Below are 21,208 nucleotides of genomic sequence, written 5' to 3'. Positions count from 1 at the left end.
CAAGGGCTTCTGTCTGCAAAATTGAGACTTGTTCCAAAGACAGAGGACAGGTCTCGACGGAGAGGGAAGGAGGCAGGAGCTTAGCCCGTGCAGATCAACTTTATGACATAACTAGTGTTCTATTGTGACGGACTTTCAATTGGTGAAAAAGTCAGATACCGCCACACCTTCACAGGACCAAGGCAAGCTCTAGTCTTTTCATTTTGTCAGCTAGATTATTTCAGTAGAGTTCGAGGGGGTGCCAATAATGGCACTGTGACCAAATCCTTGGAGACATCCTGGATGATGCTAGGTAGATAGCAGAAGGCTTTGTGGTCCATGACTTTTTTTTAGGTCCTGAGACCACAGCATATGGAGGCACAAAGGTGGGAGGCATCAGATCGGAGCACTCCTTATGATGTTCAGTGTGGCCTGGCGGAAGGCCCGATCATAACTGTGTTGGCAGATGAGAGATGGAATTCTGGCTGAATTCTCTGCAGCTTCAGAATTGGCCATTAAGATGAGGAGAAGGAGCATAATATTGGAGAATGGTGCAGTCACAAGAGAATGGGATTGTTTCCTCAAAAAGAAAAGCATTTCTCCTTCCTATCGCTTAATTCTATTTTTTGTGGGACGACATTTTGGGAGATTCTTCCTTCGCAGCAGATTTACCAGTAAAAAGATTGAATGTCATGTGGATCCTATAAAGCCATTGACTTGCAGCACTTATAGCAGGGTTCATACCCTGAAACCTTCGCATGAGACCTTTGAACCAAGTCAATATTAGTTAAAGCAGCTTCGGCTTGGACACCAGACTTTATATCTCTGTGTGTGCTGCCAGAAACGCAAACGACTTTTGAAATTGAGCTCGTTTTTCTATAGACTTGCTATTGTCTATGTTCGGGCACAGAGCACTATTCCTATTTGAGTCATGGTGTAATATGCCGAATATTATTTTTGTGTTTTCCTTTTTTTGTATCTTAAGACTAAATACAAACGAAGTAGCAACATTATTAATTTTTTTTATCACAGTGGAGAAATAATTGACAAACTCCATGCTCATTATTTGCTGCAAATTTGCTGTGGCAGTTGAACAATAACAGAGAGAATAATAGACCCCAAAACAGTAATGTTTCAGCCATGACCTCTTACGGTCAAACGATTGCTCTTCTATTATAAAAGGAAGTGCTCCGAATTTTCCAGCAGCACATGCTCACCTTCAAACTCACCAAGGAAAAAACAATCTGAAAATGGTGGGCAAGTACTGAGGAGCAGTAGGCTTCTGGTCAGCATTACACAGTGTAATACTGTGTCCTTGTATAGAAGAAACAAAAACGCTCCTTACAAACTACTTCGGATACAAATGACTAAATAAAAGAAATACTGTAAAATGCAAAACTTGGACATACTACAAAACACAATGACTTGGAGCGGAAATGGTTTGTGTGTTACACGAAGCTAACATACATTTAGCAAACAAAAAATAGAGGTCCTTGCACCTTCACTGTTCACTTATCTCCATTATTTCTTTTAAAAATGTTTTCACTCATTATAACATTACCTGCTGTCCCAAATATTTGAGTCCACCCAGATTTACTTCCCACTCAATCAGGATTCGATACACCTCGTTTTTTCCTCCCCAGATCCTCACCACAAAACTTGACACAGATGTATCTAGTCGGTCGGGTATAATCCCAAAATCAAGACTCCTCCATGTTGGATTCTGTTAATTATAAATTACAAATTATAGGAAATAAGGTTAACCTAGAACATTCTAAAAATTAAACACACTACTAGCACCAAACAATAAAAGAAATATACAATGATTATTAAACACCAGAAATTAAAATATTGTAATGGAATACAATGTATTTAAACATATCTCCAGATTTGAACCAGGAAGGGCATGAATCTGATTTTGGGCAAACATAACTGGAATTCTACATAAAAATAAGTTAAGCCTATCTTGACTTAAAGGAAAGTATGCATTCTTCAACTGAGCAACTCCATTCCTATCCAAAGAGTAGAGACAGCATTACTGTAAAAAAGGGTTGCACCATTTAAATGATAAAAACAAAGAATTTTTTAAAGGTGAATGAGGCAAATATGGAGCACTTTGAATACACACGTACGTGCTTCATTTGAAGAACAACAAAGTACCTCAAAACAAAGGTCTAATAACTATCAGAATACCAATCACGTGGGCTTGCTTCACGAAATTAAACTTTCATTTTGCATAAATTTACTACTTTTAGGTATTCACCAAACTACACACTGAGTTTTATGACTCCGCAATCCTTACTTATGTGTACGGAGTTCTCCCGAACACTCCACAATCAGGGTGGAGATCTCTGCACACATCAGTATAGGGAGTGCAGACTTATAAAATTTCACAGGTAGTTTCTGAATACCTAAAAGTATTAATCTTACAAAAGTGTGTAAGTTTAACTTTGTGAGTCAGGCCCAGAGCGTTTCCTTTTCGGAGTTTACTTGTACCAGAAAGAAACACAATCCATGGATCCATTTTACAAGTCAATCTATTTTATGGTGGGAATTTAGCTAACGACCATTATAGGCCTGAAAAATATAAGTTAACGCCAGGCAATGAAACTTAAAAACTTTTTTAAAAATAGATGTGGGTAGTTTGTCCACCTCATAGGTGACATTTCCCAGTGAATATTTTGAGCACAGTTTTCTTCACAAAGCAGAAATAAAAACAGCAGTAAAGAATTAAAAGACTTAAAAGAATGATGAACAATTGACTTTTATAAACATATGTAAGGTGCAGTAGAGGACCTTCCCACATAAATGGCCATGCACTCTTCCACCCCCACCCCTCCTTCAGCCCTATATTTCATTACAGGAGCAGCACCCCGGAATCCAAGTACAAATGGCGGCAGGGATATCATTTCCCAAAAGGAAAACTTTCCAGTGTCTAAATTTAAAGCTAAAACAAAAGGTTCTACGGTTAATCTAAAGATGTGTAATGAAAGGGAAAGGAAAATCCCGCCATCTATGTAAATTCAAAGCCAAAATTGGCATCAAGAGAAAAGAAGCATGTGTCTATCAAATTCTTGGACGGTATTAAGAATTTGCTATTCACTTCAGTTCCATGCCAGACCTAGTATCTGCCTAAACACCTTTCCTCACAACGCCCCGACCTTGTGGTACATCCTAATACTGAATCCACCTGCTTGAAAAACATTCAGGATTTGACATGCATTACAAATCCATGCTTGGTCTTTCTGGCAGTCTGCAATCTTTTCCTGCCAAATTCTACTTTCCTAGAATCCTCTGCTCATCGTTTTGTCTCAATATTTACAAGAGAGTAATGGGCGGAGTAATAAACCATTTGTTGGCTCCACGCTGATCTTATATCCATCTCCTATATCTGGATATTTTGCAGACAGGATTTGTAACCGCAACTGTGAAGGAGGAATTCACTGATTTTCAGTCTTCCGGGGGTAGCTTTTGGCAAATTTATCGCACACCTCTTTAGTATTAATGTTGTAAAATTTTATTCTGCCTTGGGTGTTTAGTATTCTAACAAATAATATCAAATAAACAACAAAAGAGTGAAGCTAGAAACTCAAAAGGCTTTCAACAAGGGTCACTCATGTTTTTTAAAAAGAGCCCTCACTCACCAACCTAGTTGGTGACATGCTTCATAATTGGGCTCCCACCAGAGAGGCCGAGTGCCTCTCCGGTGAGCTACAACACCTGATTACAGTGGAGCGGGTTTTTTTCGGTAACAAGTGAAGGTGCATAAAGTGAAATTAAAATGGACTTACTGCTTCCTAAAGTAATTTTTATTAGGTAGAGAGTAAGGCCAGGTTAAACATATGTGGTGGATGTTATGCCTTAGTAAATTGATTAGGCACATCCAGAGTTAAGAAGTTGGGTCTACATGTTTCAGCCTTTGAATGCTAATTGCCAAGCTTTCGTCAGGACCGGAGACCATGGCGGTATGCACACGCTAAGGCGCACCCTAACCTATGATGTCAGAAAGGGACCGTTTTACTCAGGGTTCCAAGTCTTATACCATCAGGGGTACTGAACGCGCACTGCAATAACCACGCTTATGCATGGTTAAGGCATATATGGGTGGTTAAGGCAAGAGTGGTTGCACTTGCGTTGTTTGGACACGTGGCTCTGCCCACGTTCTTCCAACCGTTTCCTGGAGGAAAATTTCTCTAAGAAAGAAAGATGCAACTTCCTACTGCTTTTATGGGAGATGTAATTAGGAGCTCATGATTACTTCTAGCAGCGCAGACACTAGCTTTAGTTCCAGTAACAATGTCTCAAATAATGGAGGCCCCATACATTTGTGACTTTGCTGCGATGTTGGCCATCATACTACATCATCTACAAAAAACTCACTATGAGGCAAGGGCTTCGGGGTACTAGATGATATGGCGCTCATCATCCATCTTCTCGAGTCAGACTTGGATAAAGCAGGATGAATAACGAATCTTCAAGGAGAATTAACAGGAGGAAGAGGAGCATTAGAGTTGTAGACTTCAGTTTTTTTCGCAATCCCCTGTCCTTTCATTCTTCTTTTTATTAGGACATTCGTCTCACTGTCTGCTATCGTGCCTCTTGTTCTTCTCAACTTGTCCTTCTCATGCAGACAATGCTACTTGATCTAGAACGAGGCACAGGAGCAGCTTGGAACCCACTGGATGCTGGAAGTTATCTGCTATAGTGATGCTTGGCAGGATCTCAGCCAAGGGTTCTGGTTTCGACGAACAGATGAAGTTAGTCATTCTCCTCTAGATTTTACCCTCTTCACTAATCCGTGGAGAGCACCCCTATACAGTTGGGCCTCCCTTTGCTGCACCCCAAGGCTGTCAGCATCAATAGGGATTTAAATGTTAAATTTGAACAATTCCTAGATGCGGAATGCTTTGAGGCAGAATGCTTTAACTTTAAGTTGAATGTCTCGGTATTACCTGAGGTAGCAAATGCACATTTTGTGCGGAAGTCTGGGGCATCGAGGGGAGTCAGACATGGTGATAAAAAGAGCAAATGGCGAGGGTGATGCCTCTATCAACCTGCTGGGGCTGGTGGATTGAGAAGGTGCAGGGCTAACTGCTTTCCGATTAGGTTGCCGGTGCATTCCCTCACTGCCCCTGAACCTCCTATATGGACATATTTAGCACTGAGTATGTCTGGAAGTCACACGCAAACGTTGTGCTCAACCTTCCACGACTCCCTAACCCTCCTCTCCCCCGAGAAGGGCACTTATCAAAGAGATCTGGCATGAAGAGTGACGCTAAGGTGAGCAAATGTCTTGAGGAAAAGCAAGAATTAAGTCCTTATCTCAATGGAAAAAAACAAAAAAAAACATAAGAAAGTAGCTTACCAAAGACTTAAGAGTAAACACCTCCCTCACCCATACAAGGTTTTCAGTCCACAATATGCATTAGAAAGACAGAAATGTTTAAGATACCCTTCTCTGTGAGCTGGAAAATAACGATCTGCCTATCTCACCATTCACTGCATTAAATGAAGGTTTGGCAGCGCCTGGAGTTCTTAAAGGAGCAGTGTCAGCTTGAGGGACAGAGCGAGAGAAAATAAAAGTAAAACATTTCTTTTATACACGTTTTAATTTATGTTCAGATTTTTTTCTTATAAAAAATTATATTTTAAAACCAGTGTTCTGAGGATCCTGCACATAGTGAAGATAGAGAGCATCCTTTAACTGAGAACTGTGTGTTCTTAGAATACATTTAATATCCCTACACCAAGCTGCATTTCTTTGTACAATCCACCCACTTGGATTGTTCAGCCAATGGGCGGAAGACTGCCTAATTCCTGCCTTCAGCAGTTAGTGTTTAGTGAGTGCGCGTGACTTTATGAAAGATACAAACATTAAAAATAACATTCTAAGGCAACTAATATTTTTTCCACCGACATTCAATATGTTTTCTAGATTCCAATTCTCAGTAGACCATCTTAAACTGCGATTTATTTGGGAGGATGGAATGATGCTGGTATTTTATCTGAATGAAGTCTTCAGCAAAATCTATCCAACTCTTGATATCAAACTTTTATTTGCTGAGGAAATACGTCAAAATGAAAGTTACCACTAAACTCCAGCATCAGTCGTGACGGAAACAAGCTCTGAGGTGGAAGAAGGCTACACTGACCAGATGAACACTAGAGCCCAAGGATTAACCATGGATAAAGATGACAGAGAGCCACATAATCAGTATGGAGGGCATACTTTCAGACAAGAATCCTGCGAGGTCAATATTTCCTGTGCATGGGAGGTGGTATATTTTGATCCTTCCAAGACGAAACTTGCGGTTTAGAGAGAGCACAACCCCTACCGTCTTCAATGGCATGCTTCATCAGAGTTTTCGGTCTTGACCCCTGATAAAGGATGTTCGCTGTGTTGGGCTTAAGCTTGTTAGGAGCTCTTTTGGCGATTCTCTGTGGGAAAGGTGGAAGAACTACTTGTGCAGTCAGTTTTGCAGCTATAAAGGCACAGGTGTTGTTCAGGATGGATGGTGTCTGGGTGATTAAAACTGTCCTATAGTACACCATTTATTTCACTGAAGTTACTCTATGACAACTTAAAATCAAGAGGGTTGTTTATGCCCCTTCATGATATGCAAGTCAAAAGGTTTTTCGACTCTAGTGTGCCCTAACTGGATCAATAGCGATTCTTCAGGACAGACAACCCCCACTACCTACTTACACCAACCACCAACCACCTTGTTTGGGTGACATTTGTTTGTGTGCAATTTGTATAAGATATTTGCATATATTGCCTAATTATTGATTTGCCACATTTGCATAATATCAACCATCTGCTGCATACTTTGCAGATTTCACCAAACAAATGTAATTCTAGATCAAAAGTTACTAATCAAGAAGTGTCACACATGGTTCAGCAAAGTGACAGACCCTTTTTGTGATGGCTAACTGTATTCCTTTCAGTTGCAGATTGCTGTATTGAAGGGATAAACTGGTACTGAGGTGCAGCTTTGCCCAAACATGATTATCAGTTGTTAAAATAACTAAATAACAGTGCCACAGATTGTGCCGCTTTACTGCAAATAATTTGCTTTTTCTAGCTGCATAAATGTATCAACCGTGCCAAGTAATGTGATACTTCACTACTACATAATGCCACAGTTCCAGGGTTTAGTATGTAAAAACAATGAGCATGCACATATCTAGGGCGATTCGTGGGAATAACTTACTTGATAGTCCCTAGTTACTCCTGCGTATTAGAGTACTGCTTGGCTATTTCTAGTCCTACGTCATCTCCCACCCATAGACCTCCTCCACCCCAGCAGGGAAGAGGGTTTGCATTCAGCAGTACTAGCATCAGTGACAGGAACTAGCCATGGAACACAGAACTGACACTGAGGCACACTGGGGAAGGTTGACAAAACAGAAGGAAAGAGAACAGGCACTGCTGGTGAGCAGAATGGAGAAGAGTACAAGAGCTGGTACACAAGGGAAAAGCTGACTTGGGTAGCATGACCGGGTTACAGTGACTGTGAGAAAGAGACGCACAGAGAGATCCCAGACTGTACTGAGAGCTGCATTGAGGTGGCAGATGTCTGGCATAGGTCAAGGGCACAGGGGTAGAAATGACACTCAAAATATTGGTGAATGAGAGGAGGAGGGTACAATGGTAGAACCGCCGGCAGGGTTAGTTAAGGTGCTGACCCAGGGACAAATGATGTAAACAAAAGTGGAAAGAGCAATATAAAGGACAGATAAATCGATTAGAGATGAGACTCGGGAGGGAGGAGCCAAGATGGCGGGCTGAGCACCGCCGAGTGAGGACGTGTATGTGTGGTCTGCAGCGGTAACTCACTATGTTTGCCTTAAATGAGCAAAGCTACGCTTTTTAAATCTAATACAAGGATGAAGGAAAAGAAAGTTTAAAGGCGCCCGTGTACTCGCTGTTAAAATCAGCAGGCGACTGGCTGGAGTTCGGTGCTTTCGGCAAGGGGCTGATGTGCTCGGCGTTTTGGGGAAGGGAGAAAGCGAAGAAAACGAAGCGCTCGCTTACCTGAACCTTTCTAACGAGAAGAACGTGAGGAACGGCTGGAATCCGGTTGAAGACCGGGTTTTGACGGGGGCCGATGCTCTGGAAACTGTTGCAGCAGGGAGGCAGGAAATTGCTTCGCTCCTGGATTCATGTAGCGAGCTTCACTCGCTTATCGCCGCTCTCTAACCTCTCAGTCGGCTGGGCGTTCCCAGCCTCGGTTCAGCAAAGTGCACACCTGAGGTCTTCCCTGAATACACGGCCAAAGCAGCTGAAACTGACAGAAACAGTGGAAACGACTACAACACATGAACTAATCTCAATGCGCCAGACCAGATCCAGGAAGACTGCTCGGACAGTGAAAAAAGCACTCTCAGGTACTATGACTGCAGTGGCTACAGGGGTAACGGTGGTGGGGGATAAAAATGAGATTAAGAACTCTGTTAAACTCAAACAGCACCCTGAGCATTTAAAACCTGTGGATACAAAGGGAGGTGCTAGTGTCTGTAGCGAAGTCAATGTGGCTTCAGATATAATAGAGATACAAGTCACAGACAAACAAAAGAGGAGTAGCAACGACAAAGGTGAAAAAAACAGGGATGAATCCAATGGGATAATGGTAGATAAAGAACTTGCTGTACCTATGGTGTCCACAGTGCCCACAGTGCCAGGTAACAAAAACGGAGAGACTTTGTCAGGAAAAACTACTCCACAGGCAATTAAGGATAATGGGCTTGCTACTGAGACACGAGGAGGCAAGAAAGGGTCAGATAAACTTTATATGGATAAAGGGCCTACATGTTTAGCATTGAAAGAAGCCAGTGAGATAAAGCTGGTTAGGACAAATGAAATTGGTAAAAATGTGGAGGTTGCAGCAGAGAGTGACTTAATAAATAGCCCTCTGCACACAGTACAAGACCAAGCAGGAGGCTCTGTACACCTTAAGGTTAATAACACGGCATCAGCACTGACTGAAAAGATCAATTCAAAGGAGAAAGAGAAGGTGAAAGAGGGGGTGATTGAATCTGAGGCTAAATCAGATGAAGATTCAAATATTGACTACGAGGAGTTAACAGAACCTGAAGAAGAAGGGCATAATGAGGCCTCCAAAGCAATAGTTAACAAAAAACTGCTATCGAGGAAAACCAAGAGAAAGGTCAAGACTAAACAAAAAATTCTCCTACTAAAAACAACAGGGAAAGAAATGGCAGAAAGCAAAAAAACTCGGTTAATAGACAACAGCCCTCTGAGAAGATGGATAGAGGCGAAAGGTGGGGTAAAGAACATGGCCCTAAGACTCTCAGGGGCAAGTCCTGACGAGCTGAAAAGTCAACTTAGTAAAATACAAGAAGACAACCTAAGCAGTGACTTAAGCTTAAAACCGAACAAGCCTATGGATCTATCAACTGACCCTAGCTCGAGTGCATTACCCCTAAACCAAGAGGTATCTGGCAACATGGTTATAATCTCGGAGGAAGGAAATGGGGACTTAAGTACTGAGATTTACTCAGGGATTTCTAGAGCTTCACTTAATGATATTTCAGATACCCCGCTGTTTCATACCACACTAAACATTACTGAGAAATCCAGTGAGGAGCAAGATCCTGAACTCTCAATTCTGAATTCTGAAATGATGAATGAAACTATAGTATCCAGTTTGAGGAAAACTCCAACGCAGTTAGAACATAACTTTAGTGCTAAACCAAGAGAAAATGCGGAACACGATTCTTTGGTTGATGTGTCCGATGAGATAAATTTTGGAGAAACAGTACCTGATACATCTACTACACAAACTAGTAAATCCGAGCTACAGTGCGCTTCTGACATCACAGATCCTATACCTCCGAAAGCTATCTCAATGGAGGCAATTATGCAGATTCTGATAGAACAGAGAGTAGAGATACAACAACAATACTCTCAACTAAGAGAAGACAATACTAAAATACAAGGAACTATGATGGAGATATGTCAGAATCTAGGAGGAGTAACAAAAGAAATAGAAGACATCAAATCACGAATAGTAGAGGTGGAGGAAGATATGAACCAAACTACATCAATTGTCAGACAAAATACCTCAAGAGTGTCCCTTCTGGAAGCTAAAGTGGAAGACTTGGAAAATAGGGCCCGGAGACAGAACCTTAGACTTTTCGGAATACCTGAAGGAATTGAGGGGTCAGATCCGAGAGCCTTTATGGTTAAACTTTTTCAAAGGGCCTTCCTGGACCTCACGGATTGGGACTGGGACTCCCAACTCCAGAGAGTACATAGACTTCTGCTAGTCCAAAGAAACACTAACAGCAAATTTCCGAGACCCTTTTTGATTTATTTTGGCAACTTTCTTTTGAGACAAGCAGTAGCATTAAAAGCAAAACCTAATAACCCGGTTACGGTTGATAACTTCACTTTTTTTGTGAAGTCAGACTTAACTAAGGCCACCATGGATAAACGGTGGGAACTTCGGAAGCTGATCGATGCCTTTAAAAATTTAGGATGTTTGGCCTATCTTCAAGAGCCTGCTCGCCTTAAGGTTATTCGGGATGGGCAAGTGGTCTTCTTTACTGATCCTCTATCTGCGGAACAATGTCTGGAAAAATTTTCCCGGGACAATGAAAGAAGAAAGCAAATAGAAAAAGAAAATTAGTGCTGCACTCTTTTGTAAAATTCTAGAGAGACAGGCTTATATATATTGATATGTTTATATACGTTTATACTTTTTCTCCCTCTCTTTCTCTTTTTCTTTCTTTTCTTTCTTTTTCTTTTTCTCTTTTTCTTCTTGATTTAAGTGGATTTTTTGGGTTTGAATTGAATCGAATTGAATATAGACACAATAAGATACAATTAGGCATGAATTAAATATGGTTAGAGCAGCCACTCATACATGTTTCTTCACTGCGCTGCCACGCTAGCGGCAGCAACGCTAGAGGGGAGCTCCCCCCCAAGAAACGGGTTGCAGCAAGGGAGGGGGTGGGGTTGCCACAAGGGCTGGGGTGGCAACGGGTGTCGTGGGTGGGGGGTGGTGATAAAAGTAAAAAATATGATTGCAAGATTTGACGATTTATTTTTGCTTAGGAAACGTAGAAACGAAATGGTAACGAAGGTAAAACATATCGAGGAAAAGGAGAATAACATATTTACGATCAATATCAAATAAATGCTTAAGCTAAGAATTCTATGTTGGAATGTAGATGGCTTAAACAGTAAGAGTAAAAGAAAATTAGTACAGGAAGAGATTAAATTGTATAACCCCAATATAGTACTGCTGACAGAAACTCATATAAAATATCAAGACAGAAAGGTGTTAACCCAATTAGGCTATGAATTGGTTGTTTGTACTTCTTTAAATGAGACCATAAGGGGGGTCGCTATTTTAAAACAAAAAACACTCCCATTAGAGATAATTAAAACTGCATCTGATATTAGAGGTAGATGGGTAATAGCACAGATGCAAGGAGTGAAGGCTAAGCTGGTACTCTGTGTGGTATATGGCCCAAATATTGATAAGCAAAAAAAAATAAAGAAAAAAAAAAAAAAAAAAGGACAGATAGATCACAGAATGAAAAGCAGGGAAATTTTGCAGGAAGTCAGATAATTTCCGAACAGAGTAAGAGAAGGTGACAGGGCATGAAGTAGATTTCAGAGACGCTCTTCTTGGTCAACAGTTGCAGAGTTGCGAATGAAAGAGGTAGATCTAGGAAGCCAGCTCGATGAGTCTCTCAATCAAGGTGTGCTGCTGCCTCCTCTAGTGATTGGTCTGAGTTGGAATACCAGCAAAGGCAGACTCATCCTTCAACTTTTTGAGCTCAGTGAATGTAGTTCGATACAAAAAGGTAAAAGGAACATTGTTACTTAAGGCTTACTATATGTAGAAGTGTGGCATGAAGCTCTATAAAAAACAATTAACCTTACTATTATTAATCTTGCTGCGAATTACTGAGGAGGGCAAGAGTATATAATAGTACCATGGAGAAAATATTGCTCTTGCGGAAAGGCAGGATCAGGCTGTTAAGGAGGCCCTATTTCTGCCCATGAGACCCCTATAACGTGTATTTGCTTTGCTTGTTAGGCTTATTGTCGTCTAAGACTTTACCAATATTACATCATTGCCAAAGACTATTTCATAATGTTCAAGTGCTGTGTGCAATCCCATTTATATGCATTTACAATATAATGCTTTATCATCTTTAATAGTCATGAAGCACAGTGGTTTTGGAAAGGATTTGCAGTAGGAGTTTATATGCTTCTTTTCTCACCTTACTTTAAATGTTCACAAAATAAGATTGAAAGATAGTACGTAGGCGTGATCAAAAACCTCTCAAATAGAAGCTTCATCCATTCCAGCACAACATCTACATTAGTCTGCCAAGGTCAATCTTTCTTGACTACAATCTTGTTTTCTCTGGAACAGCCACATAACAGTGACGAAAAACAGCTGACCAAGGGCAGGTCGCAGACTGCAAAAACAGGAGCATTGAGCAGGTATTTTGTTGCTTAGCTAGAACTATGGAATACGTGAATCCATCAAAGATTTTCATATAGTACACAGCTGATTTTCTTGTTGGTCTGCTGTGCTTTCAATTTAACCACAGAAAAAACAGGGGGGAAAATACAAGCAACGACTGGAAATCTAGATGTATTCCTGATTTACTTGTTGACCAATATGCATTATCTGTGGATAAGTTGTGAGAATTGTGTCATTGGCAGCCTATCCATTCGTTCTACTTAATATGGCATTTTGGTGCAAACCTGTTCTTGCCTAAGGGCCAAAGAAACTTGTAAAAACATACCAGGGTGGAGGCCAAGGTACATGAGGGCAGGGCAGAACAGGTGAAACAAGAGAAGGACTTAGCTTACGAGGACTGGACGCCTCTAGCGTCAGTTGGGAGAGCTGGGGGCCCAACAAGAGAACAGGCAACAGATGAAATCTGCAGGGAATGAGAGACTGGTGATGAATATTGAGGTGGAAATGAACAGAGTGCCTTGAGACCCTCCGGGTGAGTAGCGCGCTATACAAATGCCTTGATTGATTGATTGAGTGGGACACTGAGACATATGGGGTACTGAAGTGTAGGATGTATTCATAGAACTTAAAATGGGAGATGTGCTGTTAAAGTGCTATACAAACAAATTATTATTAGTAATCGAGTCATTAATTACTGTGATGTGCAAGGGTGCACAGCAGTACCGCAGAGAATATGGATTGCTATGAGGGAAAGGTGGAATCAAGTGGAGACCAAGGAGCAAAGGTGCACAACAGTATAAATGAGACAGGAAAAGGGCATGGATTAATGCCCCTAAAAGGGGAGAGCAAATTCATGAGGTACAAGTTGTGAGAAGGTGGGCAGGGAGATCAGACCTGAGCTGAGGGGTTCCACAGAAGGCCTATGACAGAGAGCATTTAACAGCTGAAACAATGTTTAAAGAACCGAGGCACTTGTGCCCAGTATTATGTACACGTGCCACAGTACAGGAGCGGGAGAGATGTTGGGAATGGAGGAGGCAGGGGATGTAGGGAGCATAGATAGGACCCATGTGAGCCAGAGTATAGTTTACAAAGATTAACTTGTGCTGCCGGAGACAAGCTGGGACTGCAGGGAGGTGCTAGGAGTTGAGGTGGGGAATAGTGTTAATTGGGGTTTAGGTGCTCAGTGGTAAGAGCATAGTGGGCAACAAAAACAATGGTTTGAGAAGGGACATTCATTGGAGATTGTAAGGTACAAGCCAGTTGAAAGCATAATTGGTAGAACATGAGACCGGCTTTGGTAAGGTTATGGTGCTTAAGATAAGAAATATAAAGACTTGGGTGGCGGTGAGGTGACAGCAGAGTACAGGCTTTTCCATGCGGGGGAGTCTGAAATGCTAGACCAATCTGCACCCGAGAATGATTAATTCCAGGTTTGGAAAACAGAGTGTGGACAACGGGTAATCAAATGTTAATTGCCCTGGCTGGCAGGGATGGACTGCCAACTTGTGATGCATAGGGAGAAGGAGCAGATATGAGGGAAGGCCTACCAGCTCTGAATGACCCCAGGGAGCGTCTAAAGACAAAGGGGTAAAGGGTGATAGCATTTAAAAAAATAAAGAAAGCTAGGTGTCTGCTGCCTGAATGTGAGCTGTTTGGGAGAGGAGGTAGTCCGTTTATAGTAGTAGCCAAGAGTAAACAAAACGGATGGTACATGAACTGCCTGCTTGTCATCTCTTCAGATGCTGTTCGCCAGCATGCACTATGACTGGATCCTCTATTGATCACTAAATGCATCTATTTGTGCCACAAGCACTTTCCGTTTTTGGCCCCAAAGCTAAGGTGAATGAAAGTCACATTCCCTTGGACAATCTTAGCATCTTAATGTAGTTTTGTACTTTGAGAAAATGGAATCAAGTGGGGAGATCCATTTCCTCTTTTCCAATTGGCTGTGAGCACCAGGGTACCACAGCTGTGGTCTTGCTTTGTATACATCACAATTATGGAGAAAAATATATGATCATGGAAATTCTGAATATGTTGATCACTTAGTATTGGCAACATTTTACTTTAATTGTATACACATTTCTTCAACTAACTCAGCAAAAAATGCTTCTATGTCCAGCACCAGAAACTGAATATAAAGAGCAGCTATTCTAAATTGGACTATGTCAAAAAAAAAAAGATAGAAGACATTGTTCACAAGGTGCTGGTTCTCCTCTCACTTCTGGAAGGCAATCAACTCCCTGCTTTGATGGTGTTGGGCACACCTTGAATATCATCAACTATCAGCAAATGTCAGTGTTGCAGGGACTCTGCTCAGGAACAGAACTATGCTTGGGTCCATAGAGCATCAGAAGATAGGGACTGAGCCACCATACCACCTTAGTACCATGAGCCGGAGTCCACCTATCCATAGTGTCTCACTTTTTCTCCTAACCATACCATAGAAACAAGTGAATTGACACCCCAGAACACAACGCTCTCGACCCTCTCAGCGATCGGGTTAACAGGAAACACCCTTTCGCTCGCACACTCTTCCACAATAAGATATGAAAGAGACACGAAGGAAGTTTGAAATATTTAAGCTATTGTGTTCTAAAATGCAGTATGCGTGCCACAATCAGAAAACAATTGCCTATCAAAAATACCATCAGCATAGTCAGTAAACCGTATATTATGAAAAGCCCTATCATATTAATAGACAGATTAGCCTAACCCCCTCCCCTTCTACAAAAGCAAAATGATTATACAGCAAAGATCTCTGGGATTAGTAGCGGACCCCATACCTTAGCATACACAGATGGACGTTCTACATCTCAGATACAACTTTGATCTCTCGCAGAAAACTCTTTCTCTCTGTCAGTTACATTTCTGTGCATACATATATGACCAGGTTTGCATGTTCATAAACAACAGCTGCATTTCTGAGTTGTGTCAAAGTGCTAGCACCTAACCAGAACATAATAACAAGGGGCATTGTTGTTTGACCTTGTCTATGGTGTTCAGACTAATTCCCAGAAAAGAACAGAATGAGAAAACAACAGCAGGTTCCGTGTGAAAATAAAAAGAGGCATAAAGGCAAACGTGTTTATATAGTAATGTGTGCAAAGCTAATGCGGCCTGTGTCGTGGAAAGTTAGGCTAACATAGGGGGAGCTACAATGGGCCATGCACGGAACACATGACATCAGGATTGAGACACCACATCCTGAGTGTGTGTGCTTTTGTCAAAAGAGATACTGACCTTGTCTCTCCTAGTTTTCATATGTAATACATCGCAATGGTGCGATCTGTCAATGCCTGTGCTCTGAATCTACCCCACCCATGCAAATAGTTCAGAATAAAGCAAAGAACTCACTTTACTGTGCTTAAGTCAATGATTCATATTAACAGCTGCTGAACTAGTAACTATATAGAGTCCAACATAGCGGAGTTTCACAATTCTTGATAAATAAAATACATTTGAAATCATGCATAAACATTGTGTTCTTGGAGAAAGATGCCTTCAGAAAGGAAAACAGGTTTTTAAAATGTCACTTTAAAAAGAAGAGATATTCGATACATTTTCCAAAGATGTGTGTACATGCAGACCTGCCAGAAATAACAGTAAGTGAAGAACAACAGGGAGATATCAACAGTTGACATCACCAGTGTGGACAGAGTGCTGGATCCCTTTGTGCTTAGAGATAAAGGGGAAAGACATTTAGAGGCGGGAGACAAACTAGTATCGTAGCACTCAAGACACAAAGTACATCTTCTAAAATTGCTTTCAAACATGCATACAATTAATCATAATATTAAAGGAAATCAAATGTCGACTTTGCGCAGGAATGTCATCTCTCACCAGCTTTTGTCACGACTAAGAGACAATGCCATTACAAACAGAAGCAATTAAATGAGTCTGCATGTCAAGAATATTTGATGCTAAAGCTCTTGTTGAACACTTATTAGAACCAGGCCTGTGTCAGTAATTGCTCTTAAGCGGCAAGAGGGACCTCTATTGAAGAGCGTGGTATTGGTCAAAGCTTAAGTAACCAATAAGTTAAAATGTTCCAGGTGCTTGTAAGCCAACATACTCTTTTGGAGATGCAAGGAGCATGACCGTTGCGCATTACATTGCTTGAGAGGTTAATAGACTATGCCTTATTGCAACAGGCTTATACAAATTCCTGACGGACGAGTAATCAATTATCTGTTGAGCAGGAGTTTCTGCTGATTGTCTGGCTTTCATGCACCTGGACTTGGTGGGGTACTTTACCAGAGAAACTTGAAAGCATCTCGGTGAAATGGCTTTCATACACCCGAGTGATTGACTGACTAGGTATTGAGCTGAAACGAAGCTTAGAGGGTTAGTTTACAGGGAAGCTTCACAGTAACATCCTGATCAAACACAAATGTTACTGCTCCCCTGACGAATGACAACTAGCCTGAAATTCGTAATGAGGTGTTGAGCACTGCCAACAGTCATATTTGATTGCCAAAACTTAACTGTGAGTAAAAATACGTCTGTAGACTGCATATACCAGAATTCACTGGGACTTATAGTGCTCACATGCTAGCGGTCCTTCCACCCACTGGAATTTGATGCAAGGCTTGCACTGTTCTTGTACAGACCCCATACCAGTGTCACCCTACCCTCTTACCCTCAAACCCCACCACCCTTCCCCCGTAAAAGATGAGGAAACCACTTATGGTCAATCTTAATTACTGATCTGGTTTTTGGAGAACAAAAATCTCTGGCTGTAGATTTTTCTCACTTTGTGCACCTCACAGATGCCACAAAACTTCTTGCTTCTAATTCCAGCTGACTGGCCATCAGGGCCTTCTTTTCCAGTGACAGTGATTAAAGTCAAGTAGAGAAGACAGACAACCACCTATTTTCCATCATTACTGTTCTCTTGATAACTTCAAGTAAATTCTGATCTCTCCAGTCCATTGAGTCAACCACGGATACTGCTGTCCGTGCCACATCCCCAGATTTCAGGGAGAATTTGAAGGCCTTCGCGATCAGGTTAATCACAAGTTCTTGTTGTAAAGTCAGCAATTCTGCAAGCACTCTGAAATATTACTAGAAGTAAGGTGGCATGTATGCCGGTCCAACTACCACACTGGGGTGGGTGCTTCGCAGCAATTTATTTGCCTCACACCACTCATTTTGACTATCACCCAAACCTGGAAAGGCTAAAAATATGCAACCATATGAAGGATGAAAGATGTAGGATGTTTCAAACAGTCAACTTTTGGGATGGTGAATTGCTCCCATAATTAGGCTAGTGGTCGCCCAGCCCAGAGTTAAAAATTACCAACCTCAAACATTTCTGAATCCTAGAGATCCAGAAGAATTCAGGCTTGTGTGGCTTATGTGGACCCCACATCTTTTTCTTACCCACAATCCGCAGCAAACATTGAACTTTGGATTTAAAAAAAAAAAACACAATTTCTTCACACTTATGCGACATCGTCCATTTTAGAGAGTGAAGACTCTAAAATCTTCTATCCTCTACGACCCTTTTAATCGCCCATCCAATGCTTGAAGACTTTTTTCCTACCCCTTCAGTTTCAGCTCAACATTTAATATTCTATTGGATAAGCCGTCTAGTTTCTTTTTTTACATCCCTCACCACTGTCGCAATTATGTTTGTCTTCGAACAAAAGGTGAGAGTGTACAGTATTAATCACCCGAAGCATGGTTCTCTAACCACGCATCACTGGAGGGATAAATGGATGAGTCTTTCTAGGTACTCTTTTACACTCACCTCTTAATGTAAAGAAAAGAAAAAAAATATTTTCTTCTCTCCAAGACATGACCGCCTGACATGGGAAGTATCAAGATAATAGAGTCAAGCTCCAGCAGGTTGTTCTCAGCAAAGGGCACTCCCTCACGGTTGACAGGGCAGGTGACAATAAGTAGCTTGCAGAAGGCTCCAAGAGCCAACAATGTTTGGAGGGTGAGGCCCGCCAGCTGCAGGGCAAGGTGAAGCTTTGCTAACTTACACCCTGTGCAGGCCCACTCTCCCACAGAAGCTTCACATTCGGGTTCTGCACTGCCTAAACAAACGACCTCCTTGTGTGAGTATCACTTTTGCACAACAATTACATGGGAAAATGCACACTTGGGAGGCACACGGCACAACCCCAAGATGGAATGTGGGCTAGAGGTGGGTTAACCACTAAAGTTTGACGTTTTTTGTTTCCCAGGGTGCATTTTCCATTGTCAAAGTTCGTAAATAACAGCGGCTGCCATTCAGCTCCTGGGAAAACGTTAACCAGCAGGGAAACGGTGGCTTCATCAGGGGCCCGAGAGGATCTTAATTGTCCTACCCATATATTGAACATTTTGAAAGCAAGCTGAACCAAGAGAGTGCAACTTTTTAGTTGTTTGGAAAAATGTTGAACAGAATCCCTGAGGCCAGGGGACATCTTTTCAAGCTCAACCTTTTTTGGTTCAGGAGTAAAAGGAAGTACATGTTTAGATAAAGGTTCATGAGAGTCTTCAGAGCCGAGGGAAAACTTCCTGAGCAAAATGAGTGATCTTTTTAAGTCAGTCTTTTTTGTTATTATTGAGGAGAAAGAAGAGAAAATACTCCAGTTCGGTACATAATGCTCACAGCACAATATATAAATTGCCGATGGATATCTCAAACCTAGAAACGTTTTTTTCTCAAATAATGGGCATATGGTACAGAGAAAAAGATACTTTCACTGATCTAAGTAGCAAGATACCTATTGAATTCACATAAAGCCTATTTACTATGAGGGTTGTCCATTACCAGCACTGTACAGCCCAAACACTTTACATCACCAAATGAACAGGCATGGAATAACTGTAGAGTTCTGTCACACATTACTGAAAAGCTTTGGAGGACCTTAATAAAGTCCATTCACTGCAGAACCCAAATATCTATATAATCAATGGGATGATCATAAAAATGTCCATGCTGACCCATCTCTCCACTTCTCTTTACCTAGAAGCATGCAGCTCAAGACCACAACTATACACAAAATCTCAGACTGGACAACCCAGTGCAGTAACCAGCTGATAAGACTATATTGTATGACATACCATAAAGGAATCTGTAGAGCTGTTCGAAGCTGACAGCATACTGAAAACGATGGGTCTGTCTCTTACACTTCATCCAACATGCTGTGTCCCATAACACAATAACCACACCTCAGCGGTCATCACGCACAACAGCGGAAACACTTCTCACATAGGATTAAAAAAAAAACATCTTTCCAATCACATGTTGTGGCATGCTACTTATTTAGGCAAACACTTCAGCACCCTACATAGGGGGAGTAAGTGCTACATAAATGCTGCAATACAATATTTTAAAGGCACCAAGGTGTCAATCATAGTTTTTTATACAAAAAAGGATTTTTTTTCTTCGTAGTTTTATATAGCGCAACCTTGACGCGAAGGTATCTGGTATCAGAGCGCTTTACATGAGCACTAGTTGCGTTACTCATGGACACATTCATTTTTTGTAAGCACTGGGAGATTAAGTGATTTGCCCAGAGTCACAGGATGTTGAGCGTCATTGCCGAGACTCGAACCAGGTTACCCACATAAGAGATCAACCACCCCAGCTGTTAGCCCACATCCTCTCCCCAGCAACAGTTTGCTTTCTTCTCCAATAAAGAAAGGTGCAGTGAAATATCTGGTAGCTAGTGCAGTGAAATTTCTGGTAGCTAACTTTTGAATTCTATGCTGAAAATGCTTTTCAAAATACAGACAGGCATGGAACAATAGTCAAATCAAACAAATTGGCACATCATGAATTGGTTAGTCAACAACCTATATACAGACGGGTAAATGTTTCCACGGATATCTGTTGGGAAGTTACTTTCCTTTTCAGTGCCTTCTAAGGTTCTCTCTCGGGCTCAAGAGTAATTTAGAGTCCTGATGATGATTCCCGAAATAAAATTGGGATCAAACGTTGTTGACTAACCAAGCTGCAGACCAACTTTTCAATTCATGATCTGATGTGATGGGCAGTGCTGTTCTTGTTACTGTGATGCACAAGATGATCAAGTCTCTCACGTGTGTATCACTTAAGAAAGAGCACCAAGCACGTTGTTAAACACTGGCACACGCTGTGCCATTTAAGTTGCTTTGCCTGTTCGATTAAAATTGTCATTTTACTTCACAGAATCTCTTCATTTTTTGCGATTGTTCCCTTTTCTACTTTTTGCCCATGGTCTCCATTGATGAATGGATTTCCCTTCTGTTAGGTAACTTTTAAAAGACAGAAGCACGAGATTTATGAAGGTCTGACGTACCAACCAGGTAGTGAAAGATAATGTAACAGTTGCCAGCATTCAAGGCTTCGAGTGGAAAAGCTGAATGGTGGATGAGCTGCTAACATGATTAGGTTATGTAAATGAAAGTCTTCCGCTTGGACACAGGGATAATTTTAAAATGCATGTGACTCAAAAAAATCAATGTGGACAATGTTTCACTAAACAGTCTCTGGTTGTCCATTCTTAACTTGTGTAACAAGCAGAAATGATTTGGGTGCTGACAGCATAGATTCAAATCTCAATGAACTGCTATGGAAATTGCAACTTCTCTCCCCGTTCCACCACAAACAGGAACTGGATGAACAATTTAGCAACCATGGCACAAAAAAGTGGGTTAAAGATGGTTAGACCAGCAACAAATCCTAGAGCAGATCTTAGGCTCCTTTTCAAGGCTCCATAACAGAATACTCCAGGAACTTTAGCTTTTTGCTTTGTTATGGTTGAAGCTCT

The 21,208-nt window shown here is 41.4% G+C and overlaps 1 protein-coding gene across 1 annotated transcript in view; it reads right to left on the bottom strand.

Moving 5' to 3' along the window:
* UVRAG (UV radiation resistance associated) overlaps positions 1-21,208 on the bottom strand; it is a 356,076-nt gene that overhangs the window by 243,565 nt on the left and 91,303 nt on the right. Inside the window, exon 4 of the mRNA XM_086933865.1 lies at positions 1,541-1,702. Coding sequence (XP_086789991.1) covers positions 1,541-1,702 — 162 coding nt within the window. The remainder of the gene's footprint in view (positions 1-1,540; positions 1,703-21,208) is intronic.

The sequence above is a fragment of the Lissotriton vulgaris genome, chromosome 8 (assembly GCF_964263255.1).
Source record: "Lissotriton vulgaris chromosome 8, aLisVul1.2, whole genome shotgun sequence".
Taxonomy (NCBI): Eukaryota; Metazoa; Chordata; class Amphibia; order Caudata; family Salamandridae; genus Lissotriton; species Lissotriton vulgaris.
Note: the sequence above shows the minus strand (reverse complement) of the source record. Positions and strands in the feature narration are given on the sequence as shown.